The sequence below is a fragment of the Sus scrofa genome, chromosome 3 (assembly GCF_000003025.6).
Source record: "Sus scrofa isolate TJ Tabasco breed Duroc chromosome 3, Sscrofa11.1, whole genome shotgun sequence".
In the NCBI taxonomy this organism is placed as follows: Eukaryota; Metazoa; Chordata; class Mammalia; order Artiodactyla; family Suidae; genus Sus; species Sus scrofa.
This window is the reverse complement of record NC_010445.4, coordinates 39,811,709-39,830,278: the sequence shown is the minus strand read 5'-3', so window position 1 is coordinate 39,830,278 and position 18,570 is coordinate 39,811,709. Positions and strand designations below refer to the sequence as shown.

General features: G+C 64.8%; 1 protein-coding gene across 4 annotated transcripts; it reads left to right on the top strand.

The window, feature by feature from the left end:
* On the top strand, window positions 1,829-18,476 carry TRAF7 (TNF receptor associated factor 7). 4 transcript variants are annotated; one of them, XM_003124733.4, is made up of 21 exons: window positions 1,829-2,024; window positions 8,831-8,949; window positions 9,199-9,256; window positions 10,698-10,789; window positions 12,554-12,670; window positions 13,004-13,096; window positions 13,262-13,295; window positions 13,889-14,072; window positions 14,166-14,300; window positions 14,931-15,148; window positions 15,224-15,297; window positions 15,518-15,566; window positions 15,646-15,773; window positions 15,938-16,020; window positions 16,734-16,773; window positions 16,856-16,972; window positions 17,056-17,178; window positions 17,363-17,482; window positions 17,592-17,723; window positions 17,806-17,925; window positions 18,095-18,476. In XM_003124733.4, exons 2-21 carry the CDS (start codon window positions 8,869-8,871, stop codon window positions 18,107-18,109), a joined length of 2,013 nt encoding a protein of 670 aa, XP_003124781.1. In that variant the 5' UTR covers window positions 1,829-2,024; window positions 8,831-8,868; the 3' UTR covers window positions 18,110-18,476. The 4 variants fall into 4 exon arrangements, with proteins under 4 accessions (XP_003124781.1, XP_005655226.1, XP_013843283.1 ...); XM_005655169.3 differs by having other exon boundaries at window positions 1,850-2,024; window positions 14,166-14,294; XM_013987828.2 differs by lacking the exon at window positions 1,829-2,024 and adding an exon at window positions 6,622-6,992.

Here is an 18,570-nt window from a genome sequence, read left to right as displayed (position 1 = left end):
TGGTCCTGATGGCCAAGGTTACCCCGTACCCAGACCTCTGCATGCTTCCCAGGCCCACTTTTCTCAGCGCAAATGGGGAAGGTTTCCTGGGGCAAGTTAGTCAGCTGGGAAAAAACTCACTTGGGAGAAAAAGCAGAGGCTTTGGCTTTTAATGCCACCAACTGTTGACACCAAGGGCAAAAAAATGTTCTCCCCTTGCCCCAAATGCCACTCCTCTGCCAGGGGCGTTTGTCGGATTTTGGCAACTAGTTGGGCTGGAACAGTGGCCCAGAATGTCCAGGGACGGGCTGGACATACCAACTATGAGTGTTCAGTTGGGTAGCAGGTATGGTTTGCGAGGGTCTAAGTGTTGCTAGGAGACTGGTCCCCATTCCCAGGGGTGGGTCCAGAGACTAGGCCTGGTCTACTGCCGATCACGAGGGACATGTCTACTTAGCCGAGGCTTAAGGGCTAGCGGAAGTCTCCAAGTGGCTCGCAGGTGTAGTGGGGAATCCCACTGGTCTCTCCTGGAGCTCGCCTTAGCTGGGGAGTGGTCTATCCAGCTTTCCGGTCCAGAAACACAGACCAATGTAGGGGTGGAGAGGTGACCGGTTATGGCCCTTTCCAAGGGGGCTGCAGTTGGGAGGAGGGGATCCCTCCTTCCAGTATGTGATTAGGGCCTGAGGTCCTGAGGCATATAGAGGTGTATCACCTTTCCACCTTTGGTTGTCCCGGGTTTTAGCCTCATTCTGGAAATGTGCCAGTGAGATGGCATATGCCTGAAGGGCAGATGTTTCTGGATCTCAGAGTGCCTCAGTGGCGAAAGCAAAGTATAGGATCTCAAGGGAGCTCTATCCTCCTATTCCTTGGGAGCAGGCGTCCTGTTTTGGACGATGATTAATGCCCTGTTCTGACTCACCCGGGTCTGGTTTCCGTTCCTAACACCAACAGGTGTGAGAGTGAAACACATGCGTTCCCATCAACTCACCACCTCTGCTTCACTGCTGAGCACTCTGGACAGACATGGACTCCCACCTTATTAACCAGGCCCCCATGGATGATTTGCCTCGCAGTCTTCTGCCAGGTCACCGATGTTCCTGAAAGACAGACAGCGCCCAAATGTAGACCGAAACCCAATTCTGCCAAGGCCTGTTTTCACCCCCAGGTCTTTTAAGGGCGCTCACCCTGAAGCCTCAGTCTTGCAAAAATAATCAGACTGCACGTGCAGCTTTCATACGAGGTGTCAGAAGTCAAAGCAATTCATCATAGGCTCAGAGCTGAAAGGAGTAAGCAGGCCCAGCCCAGCCTTACCTGTAGGGAGAAGTACCGCTGGAGGTTCGGGACAGAACTGGGAAGTGGGGGCAGGAACGTATAGAATGCTGAGGGCCACGGAGGAGCTCAGACGGAGGCTGGACCTGGGGGCTAGGTCGGCCGGCGGGTTTAGGCCACCTCCGCGGCCCACCTCGGGCCCAGGTCCTCCCGGGACCGTGGTGCACAGAGGTAGGAAGAATGAGCACACCGATCTCTTCCTTGATTCCGAAAGAATGCGAGGGTGCGAGGCTCAAGCTTTTATAGAAACTGCCTCACCTCTGCGATTGGGCAAGCCGGGCGGAAGTATTTGCCCTCCTCACCGCTGATACGCTCCGCTCTCTACTCCCCGGTCTCTACCAATCGCGCCTTGGCATTTCTTTTGGGGGCGGTCTCCTGGACCTGACAGCCGAAACTCCACCCTTTTGCAGAGGCCATTGAACCCAACTGTGAACGACGGATGTACAAAACCAATCAGACTCCGATCTGCAACATAGAGTGATTCCGAAGTCACCAATCCGGCTCTGCGACGTCAGAGCCCGCCGGAAGTCATAGTTTCTTAAGAACCTCCCGTAAGGCTGCCGCCGCGGGTCCCGGGAGCCAGGGAACTACGAATCCCGGCGGGCGCAGCGCCAGAGCGCTTCCGGCTCGAGCGTCCAGTCCCTTTCCCGGACAGCGGCCGAGGGGCACGATGAAGCGGGAGGGTGGTGCTGCCGTTCTCGAGCGGCCACGGGCGGGTGAGTGTCTGCGCGGCGTACTGGGTCTGGGGCTCGCGCCTTGGGGCCGCGCGGTGGGGCCGGGGGAGAGGGCGTGTTGGGGGCCCGGGAAGGGGGGGGGGGTCGCGTTTGGGGGGCGGGGCTGAGGCCCGCCGGGATCTCCCTGTCTGTCCATCAGCTGGTCCGTCGCTCGCTCCCTTCCTCCATACTCTCCTTATTCATTCCTTCTTCCTGCCTTTACTGATCGCCGCCGGGTGCCCAGCACTGTTATAGGCGCCGGGAGACTACGGAGAGTGTGACCCTCGTTCTCTTAGGCTCTTAGGGTTTCTCTGAGCGCAGGGTTTCTCAGTCTCACCACTCTTGACACTTCGTGGCCATCATTCCCTTCCGTGCCTTGTAGAATGTTGAGCAGCGTCCCTGATCGCCACCTTCTAGAAACCAGTATCCTGTCCTTCTCAATGCGACAACCAAAAATGTCTCCAAACATTTCCATGCATTCCCCCTTTGAGAAGCAGGGATCTAGAAAGTGGGGGGGACTGACCATACACAGAGACAGTCCTGAGGGGTTGTGATAAGTGCCGCGAAAGAAAGAAACCTGGCGTTGAGAGAGTCCTGGGGGGCTCTTGAATGGCTTGGGGAGGGGGCGGTGCAGTGAGCAGTCTGTCTGGCCTGGGGAGTTTCTGGAAGGGCTTGCTGAGCAAAGGGAGCAAGAGATGCAAAGGCCTAGAGTGAGAAAGCTTGGCAGACACCAGCAAGGAGGGAGAGGTGAAGTCGGGGAGGCCTCACGGGGATTGTCCTGTGCTGACAAGGGAGGCTGTTGGGAGATCCAGCACAGGAGAGCGGCCATCAGGTCTAAGTCCAGTAAGAAGCCTCTGGTTGTGTGTGGAGGAGGCCCGCTGGCTTCAGTGGGGAAGTCGGTGAGAGTGAGGAGGCTGGGAAGAGGGGGGTGGGGCCCTCTCTCCAAGTCTGTTGACCTGGCCTGGTTGTCTTGAGCCAGGCCAGGGCCATCAGCTGGGGCCGAGTCTGGGGTCCTGCCGGATGGCACCCTGCCCTGGGAGGAGGGGAAGGGTGCCACTCAGCATCGCTGCGCCCCTTGCTCAGAGCCCTGTGCTGCCCAGCCCGTCAGCCCACCCTTCTCCGGTCGCCCCCCCCCCCAAGCACACGTAGGCCCTCTCACCTGGCTTGGGCCTTGGCCAAGTGCGTGGCCTCCCTCTTCCTCATTCCTTTCTTGCCCCCCCCCATCACAAATCCCCACTGGCACTGCTCTGGGCGTTCAGGTTTGCCCATGGAAGCCCCAGTCCCTGTGTCTCAAGGTGCCTGCATCCTATCGCAGCATAATCTCCAGGAAGCCAGATGCTCCTTCTGGGGGAGAGCAGGGAGATGGGCCGCCTGACTGAATGAGACAACTGGTGGGAAGGCAGGGCCCCAAACTGAGGCTCCCTTCCGTAAGTCCGCTGTGGCTGTGTCTTTCTGGAAAGGAATGGAGAAGATCAGAGTTTTCGGTATCGACTTAGGAGAAAGAGGAACCCACAGAAGAGTGCCTTTGGCAGGTCAAAGAGAGCTCAGTACCACTTCCAAGCCTCTGCCTCCCCCACCAGGCTCCTAGCTTCCCCAGGGTCAGAGTCTTTGTCAGTTGTCCCCATGTCCCCTCTCTCTAGCATAGGGCCTGGGATGCAGTGGGCATGCCCCTTGGCCAGCTGGCTGGACAAAGAAATGGGCAGCTCGGGGGATGGAAGGAGACACAGTCGAAGGGCCAGAGTGGTTGGGAGGCTTCGGCAGCCCATACCCCGTGTTCCAGCCACTCGCTGGCCTGGCTTGGTGTGGGGCTGGCTTACATGCATGGTGGGGCTCCTTGATTTGCCGGTGGCAGCAGGGGAAACAGAAGGGACACGGCTTTGGTCCACCTCCGCGTGACCTCTCTCCGTGGCTGGCTGAACCTGGGGTAGCCTCTGGGCCTCCGTTTTCAGTTCCCAAGAAGGAGTTGCTGCCAGTGGAGGCTTCTCTGTTGATGGGCATGGCTTCTCTCCCAGTCCCTTCCAGACCTGGGTACATCCGCTCCATTTTCTGGGTGAGAAATCTGAGCACCAGGCAGGCAACTGGCTCGAAGTCACACACTTGCTTAAGGGCAAAAAGTGGGATTTGAACTCAAACACTTTTGGGTGGGCACCTAGGACTTCAGGCCTCGGGCCAGAGGGACCCACTAGGCCCTCTCAACAGATGCCCTCTGTGTGTGCCGGGCGGCCCTGGGGCAGAAGGGGAATGGTTGCTGCTGGGAGGAGCGTGGCATCAGACAAAGCTGGAACTGGGCAGTGGGGCTGGGGCTGAAGTCACTGTGCCCACCTGGCCCTCCGCCGCCCTGTGCAGGAGGGGGCGGGCTGTCTGGATGCCTTTCAGGGGCTGAATGATCCAGGGAGCACCTAGGGAGGGTACCTGGGTGGGAGGAGCAGCCTGGCCAAGACTAGGACCTGAGGGTGAGGGCGTGGTGGTGCCACAGCAGGGGCTGGAGGGTGTGGCTGGGCGAGGAGGGGCCCTGGTCCAGGGACTGGGCCTGCACTCCCCGACCTCCACAGGGAATCGCAGGAGACAGAAGGCACAGAGGAGTGATGAGAAAACGGCCAAGGGCGCACGGAGGTACAGACTGGGGCCTGCATTGCCAGCCACTGGGCTCTCGGGTGAAGGCCCAGGTCCTGTCTCCATGGGTTCAGACTCACGGATTTAGGACAGCCAGGGACTGGCTTTCCAGTTCCTCCCCTGTAGTCGGGGCAAGGCTGGGCACTGAGTTGGAGGGAGGGTTTGGGCAGGAAGACGTGGCCCTGCAGCTGGGCGCTGAGATCGGAGGATGGATGCTGCCTCTTCCAGGACATTCTGTCCCTGCTCTGGATCTGGCCACCCCTTCCTCCAGGAAGCCCCATGGATGTCCTCCTGGCTGGGCCAGGTCCCCACCTGTACATGGCTGTCAGATGCGGGGAGAAAGGACAGGACTGGGAGACTGGCACCAAGGGGGGTGGGGGAGGGAAGGCATCCATCCCCATTGCCAGGTCGGGGTCAAGGCCAGGCCGCAGAGCAGGGGAGAGTCCCTCCCTCCAGCAGAGGGGGCTGGGGAGGCTGGACCTGGACAGGAGAGGCCAGGAAGCTGGATGGAGGGTGCAGGAGGGCAGAATGCCAGGGAGAGGAGGCTACAGCAGGTGTCTGGTCTGGCCCCTTTGAAACCTCCGTGGAGCCCGGGCTTGGGTGCCAGGGGAAGGGCATCAAAGTGAGGGCCAAGGCCTGGGCTGAGCGCTGGGAGGGAGGGAGGCCGGGGGTCTCACATCAAGGCCTGCTGAGCTGCTAGGGGATCTGTGACATCACACCCTGCCTGCTCGGCATGGAAAAGCCACGTTAAGGGGACACCAGGGAACAGCCCAGGGAAGTGTGTGGCTTTGCTATGGCAACCGGGCCTGACGATTGGATCTGGCAGCCTGGCCGGGGCTGGAGCCGGGGGGCCCAGGGCAGGGGCTGCGCCTTGTCGCAGTTCAGCCAGCTGGCCACCCACAGCTCCATGGCAGGAGGGGCTGAGGAGTCCTGAGCCCCTGTGCCCTTCCCTGGGGCAGCCATCACCAAACGGGTGGCGGTTATAGGACTGTCTCCCCCCTGGCTGGCTCAGCATGTGCCATTCAGGGGACCCAGCTCCAGCATGGCCAGCCCGGCCATGGGACCCAAGTGGGGGGGGACCCCTACCAGGCCTGACCCACACCCCCTCTGGGCACTTCCCAAGGGAAAGGGGGTTGTGTCCCCCACTCCTGGGGGTGAGGCCCCAGCAGGGCCCTTTGGGCTTCCCCAGGGGGCAGGCTGAGGCAGTTCCTGAGCCGGGCTGTCCTCCTGCACAGGCTGCTGGAGAAGGGGACTTGGGGGGGCGCTTTTCTGAAGAAAAGGGGTAGGGGGTGGGAGGCGAAGTGCAGAGGCTGGGGTGTTTCAGGTGGGTCTCTGCTTCCACACTGGGTGGTGAGGGCACCCCTTAGACATGGATGTGGGTGGACAAGGACCCCTGAGCCTTTACCCAGGCTCAGGCAAGGGAGGAGACCCTACGTGGTCCGCCTCTCCCCCCAGCCTTACTCGGAGGCTCAGCCCCATTTGCATTCAGACCTGGAGGTCTTCTCTTTGAGGGCGAGAACCTCTGAGCCCCTCCGCTGGACCCTCCTGGGGGACCAGGGAACAGGCAGGGCAGGGACCTGGCCGGCCCGGAGGTGGAAGGACTTGGGGAGGGGAGCCGGGCTCGCCCCCAACCCCGGTCTCCCACAGGTCTGAGCTGGCTGAGGATTCTTGGGTCCAAAGCTCCCCTGAAGGGCAGGGCACCCCTCCGGGACAACTGGGCCCAGCCGCCCCATGGCCTCAGCCAGGGGAGCCCTGGGCTGGGCTGCCATGTGTTGGGGTTGGGGCCCCCGGGGCCAGAGGAAGACTGCCGTTGCGAAAGACAGCCCTGCCCCCGCCCCGGGACCTGCCCGAGGCCGGTGGCGGGTGTCTTGCTCAATCCGAGATGCCCTGGATGCTGCAATCTCTGCCTTCCGCCCACCCTGCCCGGGCTGAACCCTGTGAACCGGGAAACGCTTCCCTTCCATCTTCCCTCACTGCTCAGCTGGGTTCACAGCCGCTCAGCCTGACGTCTGCCACTGGGTCCTGCATCCTTGTCGCCACGGGCCTGACGGCTCTTGGCTGCTGGTGGCCATCTGGGGACTTTCCAGTCAATTTGCATGTTGCCCTGCGAGCCCCGCGTGCCTTTCTGTTGACCTCACTTCAGAAGGCGGGACAGCCAGCCGCCCGCTCTCCCCGACTGCAGCAACGGGTGCTTGGGCACTCAGCACCCACGGGGGCTGGCAGGCTGGCTGCATCCCAGGGGGAGTGCCTGTTGGGGTCCCAGCCACCCAGACTGTGGGCGCTGTTCCCTGGAGCCAGCAGCTGGCCTCTTGGCCTGACAGCTTGCGGTGGCGGGAGCAGATGGAGGGTAGAATCCAGGTCAGTGTCGGCCAGTGGCCTCCCTGTGACACCTCTCCCCACAGTGGGCACCCCGTGGTGCTGGGGCAGGAGCCAACCTCGGGTTTCCCAGGAGGGCGGAGCTTCTCATGTTGATGGGGGCGAGTCACCACATCCTGCTGTCTGGGCCTCACCCCAGCTCGGGGTGTCCTCACCCGAAGCAGGGCAGCCCCCGAGACGCCCTGCTTGGTGTGGAGACTAAGCCGGCAGCTGTGCTGGCAGTGGGGCCTCTGGACAGGCCTGTTTTCAGCGCCTCTACTTGAGGGCCTGGCACTGCCCATGAGAGGACAAGCACCAGGAGCCTGGGCTGGGGCACAGGGCCAAGCTCTCAGGATCCCGTATCTCTCCGGACCCATGAGGCCCTCAGAGGGCCCGAGAGCTGCCCTGTCCAGGCCGGAGTCCTAAAGCCGGGAGGCTGGGTGCAGGTGGCATTTGCAGGACACAGCAGGGGCTGGGCAGGGAGGGGGCACGGTGCAGGGCACAGGCCTGAGAGCCCACCTGCTCCTTGCAGACCTGCAGGCCAGGTTGGGGGACTGCTGAGTGGGCCCCAGCTCACACTTTGCGGTGAGGGGGGCATGGCCATCGCTAGCTGAGGGCCTGGTGTGGAAAGTGCCGGAACCAGCTGAACTGTGCGGTGCACTCTGCTGGACTCACCTGGGGGTTGGGGGATGCAGAGAGCGTGTCCCGCCTTCTCCTGCTGGGTGGAGGGCTTGGCAGCCCTTTCTATCTGGGGGACCTCCAGGCCACGGGGGGGGCCCCTGGCTGCCACGTGGCCCCTGAGAGCAAGAACCTAGCTGTCATAATGACTGGGAGGCGGGCTTGCTTGTATCATGGAGTCCAGGGGTTGCTGCTTAGGGTTTCCGGGGTGGGGGAGAGCGCAGGCGGGCCTGGTGACAGCAGGCCTGGTGATAGCGGGCCTGAGCCTGTGGCCTTCCTCCTCGTGGGGAGTTTGGCTTCAAGCTGGGGCGTTGCGGCTCTAAGCACAGCTGGCTGCCGTGGGGAGACAGTGCTCCTGGCCACTGGCTGCTGTGGGTCCCGGTGTCACACAGGCCGCTCAGTGGGAGCTGCCTCTGGGTCATTTTCTTCGTCTCTTCCCTCGTCTGTGGATACAGCCGGGCCGGGCAGCTCTCCCAGGGCCCACCCTGGCCTCTCTTCTTGGGGGGTGGGAGTCCCCGGAGACCTGGGATGAGTCCCAGTGTGCCTTCTCCCTGCCACCCTACCCATGAGACCTGGGGCCGTCCTTGTTCCGGGGGTGGGTGACCTGTACAAGGTCCAGAGGGGGAACTCGTCACCCTCCCCCTGCCCAAAGGGGCTCTCTCTGTGTGAGGAGCCTGGTGAGGGGCTGGCCTCCAGGTTACCCCAACCTGACAGGTTCTTCGGGGCGTGGCCAGCATCCCCGCCGTCCTGCAGATAGGGGGGAATCCTGGCGGGGCCGGATCCCAAGCTGCCAAGCATGTGGCTTAGTCGTGCTGTGTGTACCCAGCCGTGGCCCCAGGCACGTTGGGGCCTCAGAGCCAGAGGACCAGGCCGAGCAGGGTGGGGGGATTCTCAGCTCTGGGATGGAGCTGGTGGGCCTTTCCAAAGGGCTAAGCCTAAAGCAAGGGAGGACCAAGTGTCGGCTGCGCATGGGAGCCTCCGCCCTTGCTCTGGCCTGAGCTCACCTGGGACGAGGGTGGGGAAGGAACTTTGCCTGCGGAGCCACCCTTGTAAGTATTGGCGGTGGTGGAGAGGCCAGCGCGGGCCTCGTGTGCAGCGGGCCCTGCCAGCTGACCGGGCCACGGCGCCATCTCCAAAGCCCTTCATTTGTGCTCCTTTCACAGGGGACGCTGCCCGAGGACCCTAGATGCCTCTCTAGAGCATGAGCGCGGGCAAGAGCGCCCGCTACAACCGCTTCTCTGCAGGGCCTGCCAACCTTCCCACCCCAGACACCGCCACCGGGGTAAGGGGACACCCTCAGGGTAGGGTCTGCCTCAATGCACACCCCGCGTACCCCAGCCCAGAGGAGCTTCCCGAGCAGTCCCTGCCCCTCGTGGCGCTCGCTTGCATGGGCAATGCCGTGGGCACGGCGGGCGTGTCTGAGTCTGTGCGCGCCCATGGCCTCGGCAGCAGGAGAGCCTGTTGGCACATGTCTGTGTGTGTCCACGTCCTGTCTGGGGTCAAGGTCAAGTCTCGTCTGTTCTCTCTCCAGACCAGAATGGAAACGACCTTCGGGCCTGCCTTTTCAGCGGTCACCACCATCACAAAAGGTGAGCCCCGGCAAGGCTGGGCTGGGGAGTCGGGTCCTGCGCCCCACTCCCAGCTGCTGCCACGTGCTCCCCCGACCCCTGCGCCTGCCACCCGACCTCCCCTGCACCACTTGGCACGCCCATTCCTTGCTGAGTGACCCCTGACCACCCAGGCTCCTAGCAGCCTATAAAAGGTCAGGATTGGGGTCCGTGCTGGGCGTGGGGCTGGGGAAGCGCTCATGGGTGCTCGGGAGTTGGATGCCAGGGTGCACCCCAGCGCCGGGCTCCGGGAGGTGGTGAGGCACCTGCAGACCAGGCCTGCGGCCTCTCCGGTTCTGCCTTTTCAGCTCTCTGCCCCTCACGGGAGCACAGCAGGGGCTGATGAGCTTCTTAATTGTGTTTCCCTGTTATCCTCTGGACGCACTCGGCAGCAGCGTCACCAGGCCACCACGTGCATCTGCTCACACGGGCGCCTTACCACTGGGTGACCGCCTCAGCTGCTTTGAAACCCTTTTTTTTCCTTGGATGTTCCCTCCTAGAAAAAAGCAGACAGACTTCCCTCCTAATCGCATCACCCAAGTTAACTGTTCCTTAATTTCTCATCTACTTTTCAAAGCCACGTAGAACCCTGTCATGGCAGTCGAAAGCTCCCAGGCAGAGAGGGACAGGGCTTGTCCCGCCCTTGTCCCTTGTCCCACCCGGCCAGCCCCTCAGTGGCAGCAGTGGTCAGAGGCAATGGCCGGGCACGAACGGCTGCCTCGCCTGGCCTCCCTCGTTACAGACAGGGAAGCAGGCCCAGTCACAGGGCAGCCCGTCGAAGCCTGGATCTTGAGCAGCAGGGCTGGTTGTTGTGATGTCTGGGCCTGGCGGGGGCCCAGTGGTGGCTACTCTAGGCCTCTGGCTCCCGCCTGCAGGGTGGCTCTTGTTCCCACGTGGACCCCTGACCACTGTCTTCTCTGAGCAGCCCAGGTGACATCAGGAGGAGGCGGGCATGTGCCTCCCGTGGTCGGTTCCTTGTTTTGGCCACACTAGGGGAGGACATAGGAGAAGAGGGGACCTGGGCCACCAGGCCGCCATCCTGGCCCCACTGCGTACCCGCTGAGAGGTCCCGATCCCCCCCGCCGCACGCTCCCCCTTGGGACTGAGGTACCCGAGGTCCCACCTGGCAGGGTTATCTTGAGGCTCAGACAAAACAGTGCCCCTTGTAGAGGCTGAAAGAAGACCTTCCACCCCAGCCCCAGCCTGCCTGTGGGTGGCAGGGCTGGGAGTGTCCGAGGTAGGCAGAGCCCGGCGACGCAGCTCCAGGCACTGGGTGGACCCGGGGAGGCAGCTGCAGCCTCCCCGACCCCCGCCCAGCCTCCAGCCCTGCCTGGCCCATCTGCGAAGGAGCCCCCTGCCTGCCTTGGTGCTCAGGGCTCCCCCAAGGCCCCCCGCTCACAGCACCTCGGCCTCTTCTTTGCAGCCGATGGGACCAGCACGTACAAGCAGCACCGCAGGACGCCCTCTTCGTCCAGCTCCCTGGCCTACTCCCCACGGGACGAGGAGGATAGCATGGTAGGTCTGCGCCTCGCTCACCCTCCCTCTGGGCCCAGGTCCCGGGGGGAGCTGAAGGTGGAGGCCCAGCTGCAAGGAGCACCCTGAGCTCAAGGCTGAGGGTGAGGCGAGCTGGTGAGGCAGGGGCCTGGCACCTGCAGATGCCCTGAGGCCTGAGCACCGGTGACTGGGTTTGAGAGGGGCGGCCGGCCAGGGTGGCTGGGCTGGGGGTGCGGCGCCTGCAGGTCAGGTCGAGGCATGTTTGGCTCCATCGTGGGGGGTAGGCGGGTGGGAGCCGCAGGAGGAGGGTAACAAGATCAGACCCCCATTCCTAAAGCTTCCTCTGCTGCTGAGCAAAGGGTGAGTAGGTGGGGTGCCAGGTAGAGGCAGGGGCTTCAAGCGTGGAAGGCCTGACAAGGGAGACAGGACCCAGCAGGTGGGGATAGATGGACAGGCCCAAGCTGGGGGTCGGCACGGGGCCTGCAGAGTGAATTACTCTTGCCTGTGGTTTCTAGAATCCACGGGTCTTGGTGGCTTTAAGGAGGGGGGCACATGCCGTGAGGGCCCTGAGCCGTGGCCACCTGGCACCGTCTCTGCTGGCTGCTGGGCCCCCATAGGCCACCCCTTGCTCGCCCTGGGGAGCTGGGCCCTCCCCAGCCCCAGTAGTTTAGGGCCAGCTGCCTCGCCCCCTGCCCGAGCCTGCAGCATCCCCTCCACTCAGCAGGAGTGGGAGCCGCGCACGGAGCAGCTGGGCAGGGGGAGTGGCCAGGCTGGCCCCCGCTGTCTGGCCCAGCTCCAGCCTGGACCTGCCCTCGGCCTCTGGTCTCCACTGCTGCTGGGGATGATCTGACTCACTTTCTCTGACTTTCCCCTCTTGTGTCTCACATGGCGTTTCCATGCAAACATGCCACTGGGATGCTGTGACGGGAGCTGGGCACTGCCCTGGTGAGGGAGGCGCCTGTCTGTGGGCACACTGGGGACACAGGCCTCTGTGCAGAGCTGGCACTGCCCAGCCAGCCTCCCTCTGCCCGCAGTGGGTCCCACACTCCGGGGCCAGCAGGAAGGGGACCATCCGACAGTCCCCAGACCCACAGAGGCCCCAGGGAGGCTGGCACCAAGAGAGGGTGGCCGGGGGTGGAGGTGGGGGGTGGAGGTGGGAGGCGTAGAGGCAGGAGGTTTATGGCTTGTGAATGAGGCTTCGGGGCGGGGGCGGGGGGTGGGCAGCAAGGGCTCTGGTAGAGCTCTTCTGGAGGGTTCTTAGCACAGCGGGAAGGGACAGGCAGTGCTCCCTGCCCCGGGACCTCCCCCCAGATCCGTGTCCTTACAGCTCAGGCGGAGGCAAGCACCCATGGCCTCCCTCCTGCTCTCAGCTCCGCTGGGATTTGTGGGTGCGTGGGGGTCCCTGCTCCTCTGGGCTGGTGTCCCTGGCCAGGTGGACAGCCTCTCCCGGCCAGTCTCCCGCACCCTGGCCTTCAGCGGTCTAGGGGCCGCAGCCGCTCCTGCCCCGGGATTGGCTGGAGGAGGTGCCCCCCGTGCAGCCCACATTCCTCACGGGAAGCGGGAAGCAGGAAGCAGGCCAAGCGCGTCCTGGCGGAATTGAATCGCAGGAAGCCTCTCCGTTTACACAAAGAAAGGTGGCAAGGGCCACCCCAGGGCCGGGGCCACTGGGCAGGCGGAGGCCGGGCCGCTGCACCGGCTCCCCGCACCCACGGCGGCCGTGGGCTGCGCCGCACCCACTGGGACGGCCCGCCCTCCGCCAGCTAACGGCGCCCGCCCCCGCCGCAGCCCCCCATCAGCACCCCGCGCCGCTCCGACTCGGCCATCTCCGTCCGCTCTCTGCACTCCGAGTCCAGCATGTCCCTGCGCTCCACTTTCTCGCTGCCAGAGGAGGACGAGGAGCCGGTAGGTGCAGTGCCAGGCGGGCTCAGGAGACTGTGCTGGGACCCTCGCTGCAGGGTGGTCGGGGCCCCCAAGCCACACGCGTCCACGTCGGGGACTTGGCGTTCAGGCCGCGTTTCCTCCCCCGCCCCGTCCCGTTCTTTTCACTCAACCCCAGGGGCTGCCCCGCAACCAGCTTTGGGAACAGAGAACAGGGCCCTCGCTCGTCTGTGTCCCAGGGAGAGCCCAGGGCAGGGGCAGCTGGGGGCCCAGCCCTGGGGCTCAGCAGGCTCCCCACAGGACACACCCTGCGCCTGCAGCCCAGCCCTACCCTCACCCTTCCCTGCTTGGTTCTAGGAGCCGCTGGTGTTTGCTGAGCAGCCCTCGGTGAAGCTGTGCTGCCAGCTCTGCTGCAATGTGTTCAAGGACCCTGTGATTACCACATGTGGGGTGAGGCTGCCCTCTGGCCCAGGGCCCCACTCTGAGGCCCCTTCCACCCGGAGCCTCGGCCTCTGGTCACAGGCCTGGCCTGGCCACTCGGCAGGTCCCTCTGTAGTGGGCACGGGGTGGGGGCAACTCTGCAGCCACGCCCCAATCCGCCCTCTGTCTCCACAGCACACCTTCTGTCGAAGATGCGCCCTGAAGTCAGGTAGGTCCGGCCCTGGCCCGGCCACCTGTTCCCCACGGGGCGGGGGGTGGCGGCCCAGCCCCGGCCCGGTAGTGCTGGTGCCCCTGGCTGTGCAGCGGCTTCTGTCTGGTTGTCCCATGGTGCCGGTTTCTAGGTGACCACTAGGGCAGGCTCAGGCTCGAGACCTTGACAAGCAGAGCTGCAGAACCTGGGTCGGGGCCTCCAGGCTCAGCGCCTGCTCTCTGTCGCCCTCACTGTCAAGGCCGCCCACCTCGCTGCCTCAGGCCACAGCGGCTGGGCAGGCCTGGCCCCTCCATCCTCTGCCCCAGCCCTCTTGGCCCCTGCCCCAGGCTCTCAGGTCAACTGAGAGGCCTCTGTCACACCTGCTCGCCCAGGGGTTATTCTTGGGGGCCCAGGTTCGCAGCCCCGTCCTCTCTTGAGGGGCCCTGGCAGAGGCTCAGCCCATCCAGCCGGGGGGGGGCGTGTTCCAGGCCTGCCACTCACCCAGGCACGGTCCCCCAGCACAGCCTGGCCCCAGTGCCCGGGGCAGCGCCGCAGCGGGGGAGGGGGGGGCGGCTGGGTGCCCTGTGGGGTCAGCGTGCCGTCCCCCCCAGAGAAGTGTCCCGTGGACAACGCCAAGCTGACGGTGGTGGTGAACAACATCGCGGTGGCCGAGCAGATCGGCGAGCTCTTCATCCACTGCAGGCACGGCTGTCGGGCGGCGGGCGGCGGGAAGCCCACGGTCTTCGAGGTGGACCCCCGGGGGTGCCCCTTCACCATCAAGCTCAGTGCCCGGAAGTAAGTGCCCCCTTCCGTTCCCACCGCCCCCGGGGGACCGAGGCCCAGCAGCTCTGGGGACTCAGCCCCCGCCCCACGCGCCACCTCCCCCAGGGACCACGAGGGCAGCTGTGACTACAGGCCGGTGCGGTGCCCCAACAACCCCAGCTGCCCGCCCCTCCTCAAAATGAACCTGGAGGCCCACCTCAAGGAGTGCGAGCACATCAAGTGTCCCCACTCCAAGTACGGGTGAGTGGGCGGGGGTGGGCGCACGGGGCTGCCCCCAGGGCGTGGGCAGGCGGGCCGGAGCGGGGGGCGTGCCTGGGCTGGCATTCACGGTCCCTCCTTCAGCAAACCTTGGTGGCGATCCGCCTGAGTGCTGGGTGCTGGGGAGACGGCCTTAGCGGGAGCCACACCGTCGACTGTGTAATTACAGACCGAGGTACAGGTGCCGAGAAGGAGACCTGAGCCCCGCGGGGAGACAGGGGCCAGAGTGGTCGGGGAGCTGGGGGTGGTCAGGGAAGGCCTGAGCTGAGAACGAATGCATGCGTGGGCACGAGTCAGGCAGAGACCTGGGCAAGGGCTTCCGGCAGCTGGACCAGCAGGGTGGAGGTGAGAGCAGGGGTTGGGCGAAGAGGCAGCGGCTGGCTCCAAGGGTGAGGTGGAGAAGCCCTTGAAGAGCTTGGAGCAGGAGCGAGTGGTCAGACTGCGGGGCGGCTGCAGGACGATGGGTGGGCGCAGCTGTGGAGAAGACGGTGGGCCCTGCGGGGTGCAGGGGGCACAGAGATGGGATTCGAGAGAGACTCTCGCGGCTGGGGAGGCAGAGGGAGGGGTCCAGCTGGGTGGCAGGTGGGCAGAGCAGCTGTCCTGTCCCTCCAGGTGCACGTTCATCGGGAACCAGGACACATATGAGACGCACCTAGAGACCTGCCGCTTCGAGGGCCTGAAGGAGTTCCTGCAGCAGACGGACGACCGCTTCCACGAGATGCACGTGGCGCTGGCCCAGAAGGACCAGGAGATCGCCTTCCTGCGCTCTATGCTGGGCAAGCTCTCGGAGAAGATAGACCAGCTGGAAAAGAACCTGGAGCTCAAGTTCGGTGAGCACCCGGCCCGGGGGGGCAGGGGGGCAGCCCCTGCTCCTGGTCCCTGACGCCCTCTCCCCTGCTGCGCAGACGTCCTGGACGAAAACCAGAGCAAGCTCAGTGAGGACCTCATGGAGTTCCGGCGAGACGCGTCCATGCTGAACGTGAGCGGGTGGGGCCGGGCCGGGAGGTGGGGTGACAGACTCAGGACCGGCTCTCACTTGGGTCCCAGCAGGGGGCCTGTGCCCGCTCAGGATTCGGTGTCTGTCCTGGGGAGGGTGGCTCCGCTGCACCTGCCCGTCCCCCGCAGAGCCCAGGCCTGGGGCCCCGGGAGGGTCGTGGGGCCCCGCCCACCCCTTCTCTGCTCTGCTCTGGGCCTCGCAGGACGAGCTGTCCCACATCAACGCGCGGCTGAACACGGGCATCCTAGGATGTGAGTACACGCCTGCCGCTCCCGCTGCTGTCCCGGAGGCCCCCGCGGGCCCCTCACCCATCTCCCTCCCTCTCTGCAGCCTATGACCCGCAGCAGATCTTCAAGTGCAAAGGAACTTTCGTGGGTCACCAGGGCCCGGTCTGGTGCCTCTGCGTCTACTCAGTGGGGGACCTGCTCTTCAGCGGCTCCTCTGACAAGACCATCAAGGTGGGCAGGGTCCTGCCTAGGAGCTTGGCAGCCTGGCAGGGCCGGGGTGGGCAGTGCCCATGGACTGGCTCCCCTCCCCCTACAGCGGCCATCTTTCCTGGCGTGGTGCCCCGTGCCACTGGTCTGACCCTGCTGGGACCTGCCCTGACCCCCGGTCTCTGCAGGTGTGGGACACGTGTACCACCTACAAGTGCCAGAAGACGCTGGAGGGCCACGACGGCATCGTGCTGGCACTCTGCATCCAGGGGTGAGTGCAGGCACGTGTGTCTGCCCACCGCAGGGCTCGCGTGGCGCTTGGGTCTGTGGCCACACGTGCCCTCGAAGGGTGGTGTCTGCCCCTCCTGGGAGACAGCCTGGACACCGAGCAGGGCGGGTGGGCTCACGGGGTGGCAGGATGTGAGCCCTCCGTCCCTGAAGCTGTACATGCCCTGGCCTGGAGTCCCGCAGGGGCAGGGGCCAGAGGTGGGACCAGAGAGGGAGGGGGGGACTCACCACGGCCAACCTGCAACCGAGCCCGGGGCACAGCCCCGCAGAGCAGCCAGCCTGACCCCCCCTTCCCCCCAGGGAGCCCCTTCCAGACATCTCTCCTGTCTCATGTCCTGAGGCTTTGTGTTGTGGGCGTAAGTGTGAGTGTGTGTACGCGTGTCTGAGGGAGCAAGGGAGAGGGAGATGCTGGCTCACAGGAAACAACAGCTTGACTGCCAGCAACACGGGCAGGGTAATTACCTCTCAGCTCAGCTGTCAGACGCTTGCCAGGCAGGCACGGGGCTGGGCCTCCACTTCCAAGGGCCCTTCGCTGAGACGGGAAAACCCAGGCTGGGCTCAAGGACATGGCGGTGGCCCTGGCCCCCCGCCCAAGCTGCTGGTTCCTGGGAGCCAGTGCTCCCTTGGCCTGGCCCGGGCAGCGTCAGCGAGGACGCTGGCTTCTCGCGCCCTGACACCGTGGCTCTGCCTCCCCAGGTGCCGGCTCTACAGCGGCTCTGCAGACTGCACCATCATCGTGAGTGGGGCCGGCGGGCGGCATCCACGCCCCACCCGGACCCGGGAGCCTGGGGCTCACTGTGCCTCCTCCCTCCTGCCAGGTGTGGGACATCCAGAACCTGCAGAAGGTGAACACGATCCGGGCCCACGACAACCCGGTGTGCACGCTGGTCTCCTCGCACAACCTGCTCTTCAGCGGCTCCCTGAAAGCCATCAAGGTGGGGCAAGGGGCGCCAGGCGGGGCGGCGGGTGGCGGCGCCTGCCCTCGCTCGCCCGCCTGCACTCACGGCTGCTCCCCCAGGTCTGGGACATCGTGGGCACCGAGCTGAAGCTGAAGAAGGAGCTCACCGGCCTCAACCACTGGGTGCGGGCCCTGGTGGCCGCCCAGAGCTACCTGTACAGCGGCTCGTACCAGACAATCAAGGTGCGCCCGCCCCGAGCGCCTGCGCCCTGGCAGGCTCCCGGGACTCCACTTGTCCTACCCCGACCCCGCCGGCCCAAGGAGACCCTCACACACACCCCAGGGTGGGCAGTGCTGCTGCCTGCATACAGAGACCCCTGGGGTGAGGCATCTGGGCTGGGACCAAGTGGCCTGTGCTTGCCCCCAGATCTGGGACATCCGGACCCTCGACTGCATCCACGTCCTGCAGACGTCTGGTGGCAGTGTCTACTCGATCGCCGTGACGAACCACCACATCGTCTGTGGCACCTACGAGAACCTCATCCACGTAAGAGCCGGCACCCAGGGCTGGGGCCCAGCTCTGGGCCCATTCCCCCTGCCCCCCACCCCCCGCCCCGGTCTGTGCCTCTGACCCGCCTCTGCCTGCCCACCCCCAGGTATGGGACATCGAGTCCAAGGAGCAAGTGCGAACCCTGACGGGCCACGTGGGCACCGTGTACGCCCTGGCGGTCATCTCCACGCCAGACCAGACCAAAGTCTTCAGTGCGTCCTACGACCGCTCTCTCAGGGTGCGAGCTGGCCTGGCAACAGAGGGGGGCCCAGGGCCGGTGGCCAGGCCGGGGCGGGTCCTCATGTGCCCTGTGCCCCCAGGTGTGGAGCATGGATAACATGATCTGCACGCAGACCCTGCTGCGCCACCAGGGCAGCGTGACAGCCCTGGCTGTGTCCCGGGGCCGGCTCTTCTCGGGAGCCGTGGACAGCACTGTGAAGGTCAGCGCCTCAGTTCGGGCCACCCAGAGGGGCGGCCCGTGCTGAGCAGGGGGAGGTGTTGGGAGCCGGGAGCCCTGGGCGGGTGGCGGGGGACAGCAGGCAGGAATGGCAAGTGGCTCTGGGGCCGGACGCCCAAAGGGGCCCCTGAAACGGAGCCTTTCCTCTGCAGGTTTGGACTTGCTAACAGAACCTGGGCCAGGTCTTGGCTTGCTCTGGGCCCAACCCAGACCAGTCCCAGTCCGGCTGGCCCCATGGTTGGTCTGGGGGTCTCTGCCCACCCTGTGGGGACAGGCAGGCAGACTCAGCCAGGCAGGCAGTGAGTGCCCTCCCTGCCCGGCACCCAGCGAGTCCCCCTCTGCTTGGCCCTGTCATCGTCACTGCCAGGACAGTGCCCAGCCCCTCTCTGGGTGCCAGGTACGACGCTCAGCAGCCCCCCACTCTGTCCTGACTCCAGGTGGACTGTGGGCCTTTTTACTCACCTTTTCTACTGTTTTTAGACTGTATATAGATTTGATTACTTCCTGATTGAAATAAAAGCTGCACAGACTGTGGCTGTGAGTCCGGATGGCCCTTGGGGAGGGAGAGGCCGCCTGAGAACACTGGGGTGCCCGGGCACCAGCAGCCAGTGGGAGGGACCCTGGGGTG

Bases quoted from the DNA above. Each gene is read 5' to 3' on its own strand.
- TRAF7 (XM_003124733.4), top strand. From the start codon at position 8,869: ATGAGCGCGGGCAAGAGCGCCCGCTACAACCGCTTCTCTGCAGGGCCT. The intron at 8,950-9,198 runs GTAAGGGGACAC...TTCTCTCTCCAG, and splicing joins CCCCAGACACCGCCACCGGG to ACCAGAATGGAAACGACCTT. The intron at 13,296-13,888 runs GTAGGTCCGGCC...CGTCCCCCCCAG, and splicing joins AAGATGCGCCCTGAAGTCAG to AGAAGTGTCCCGTGGACAAC.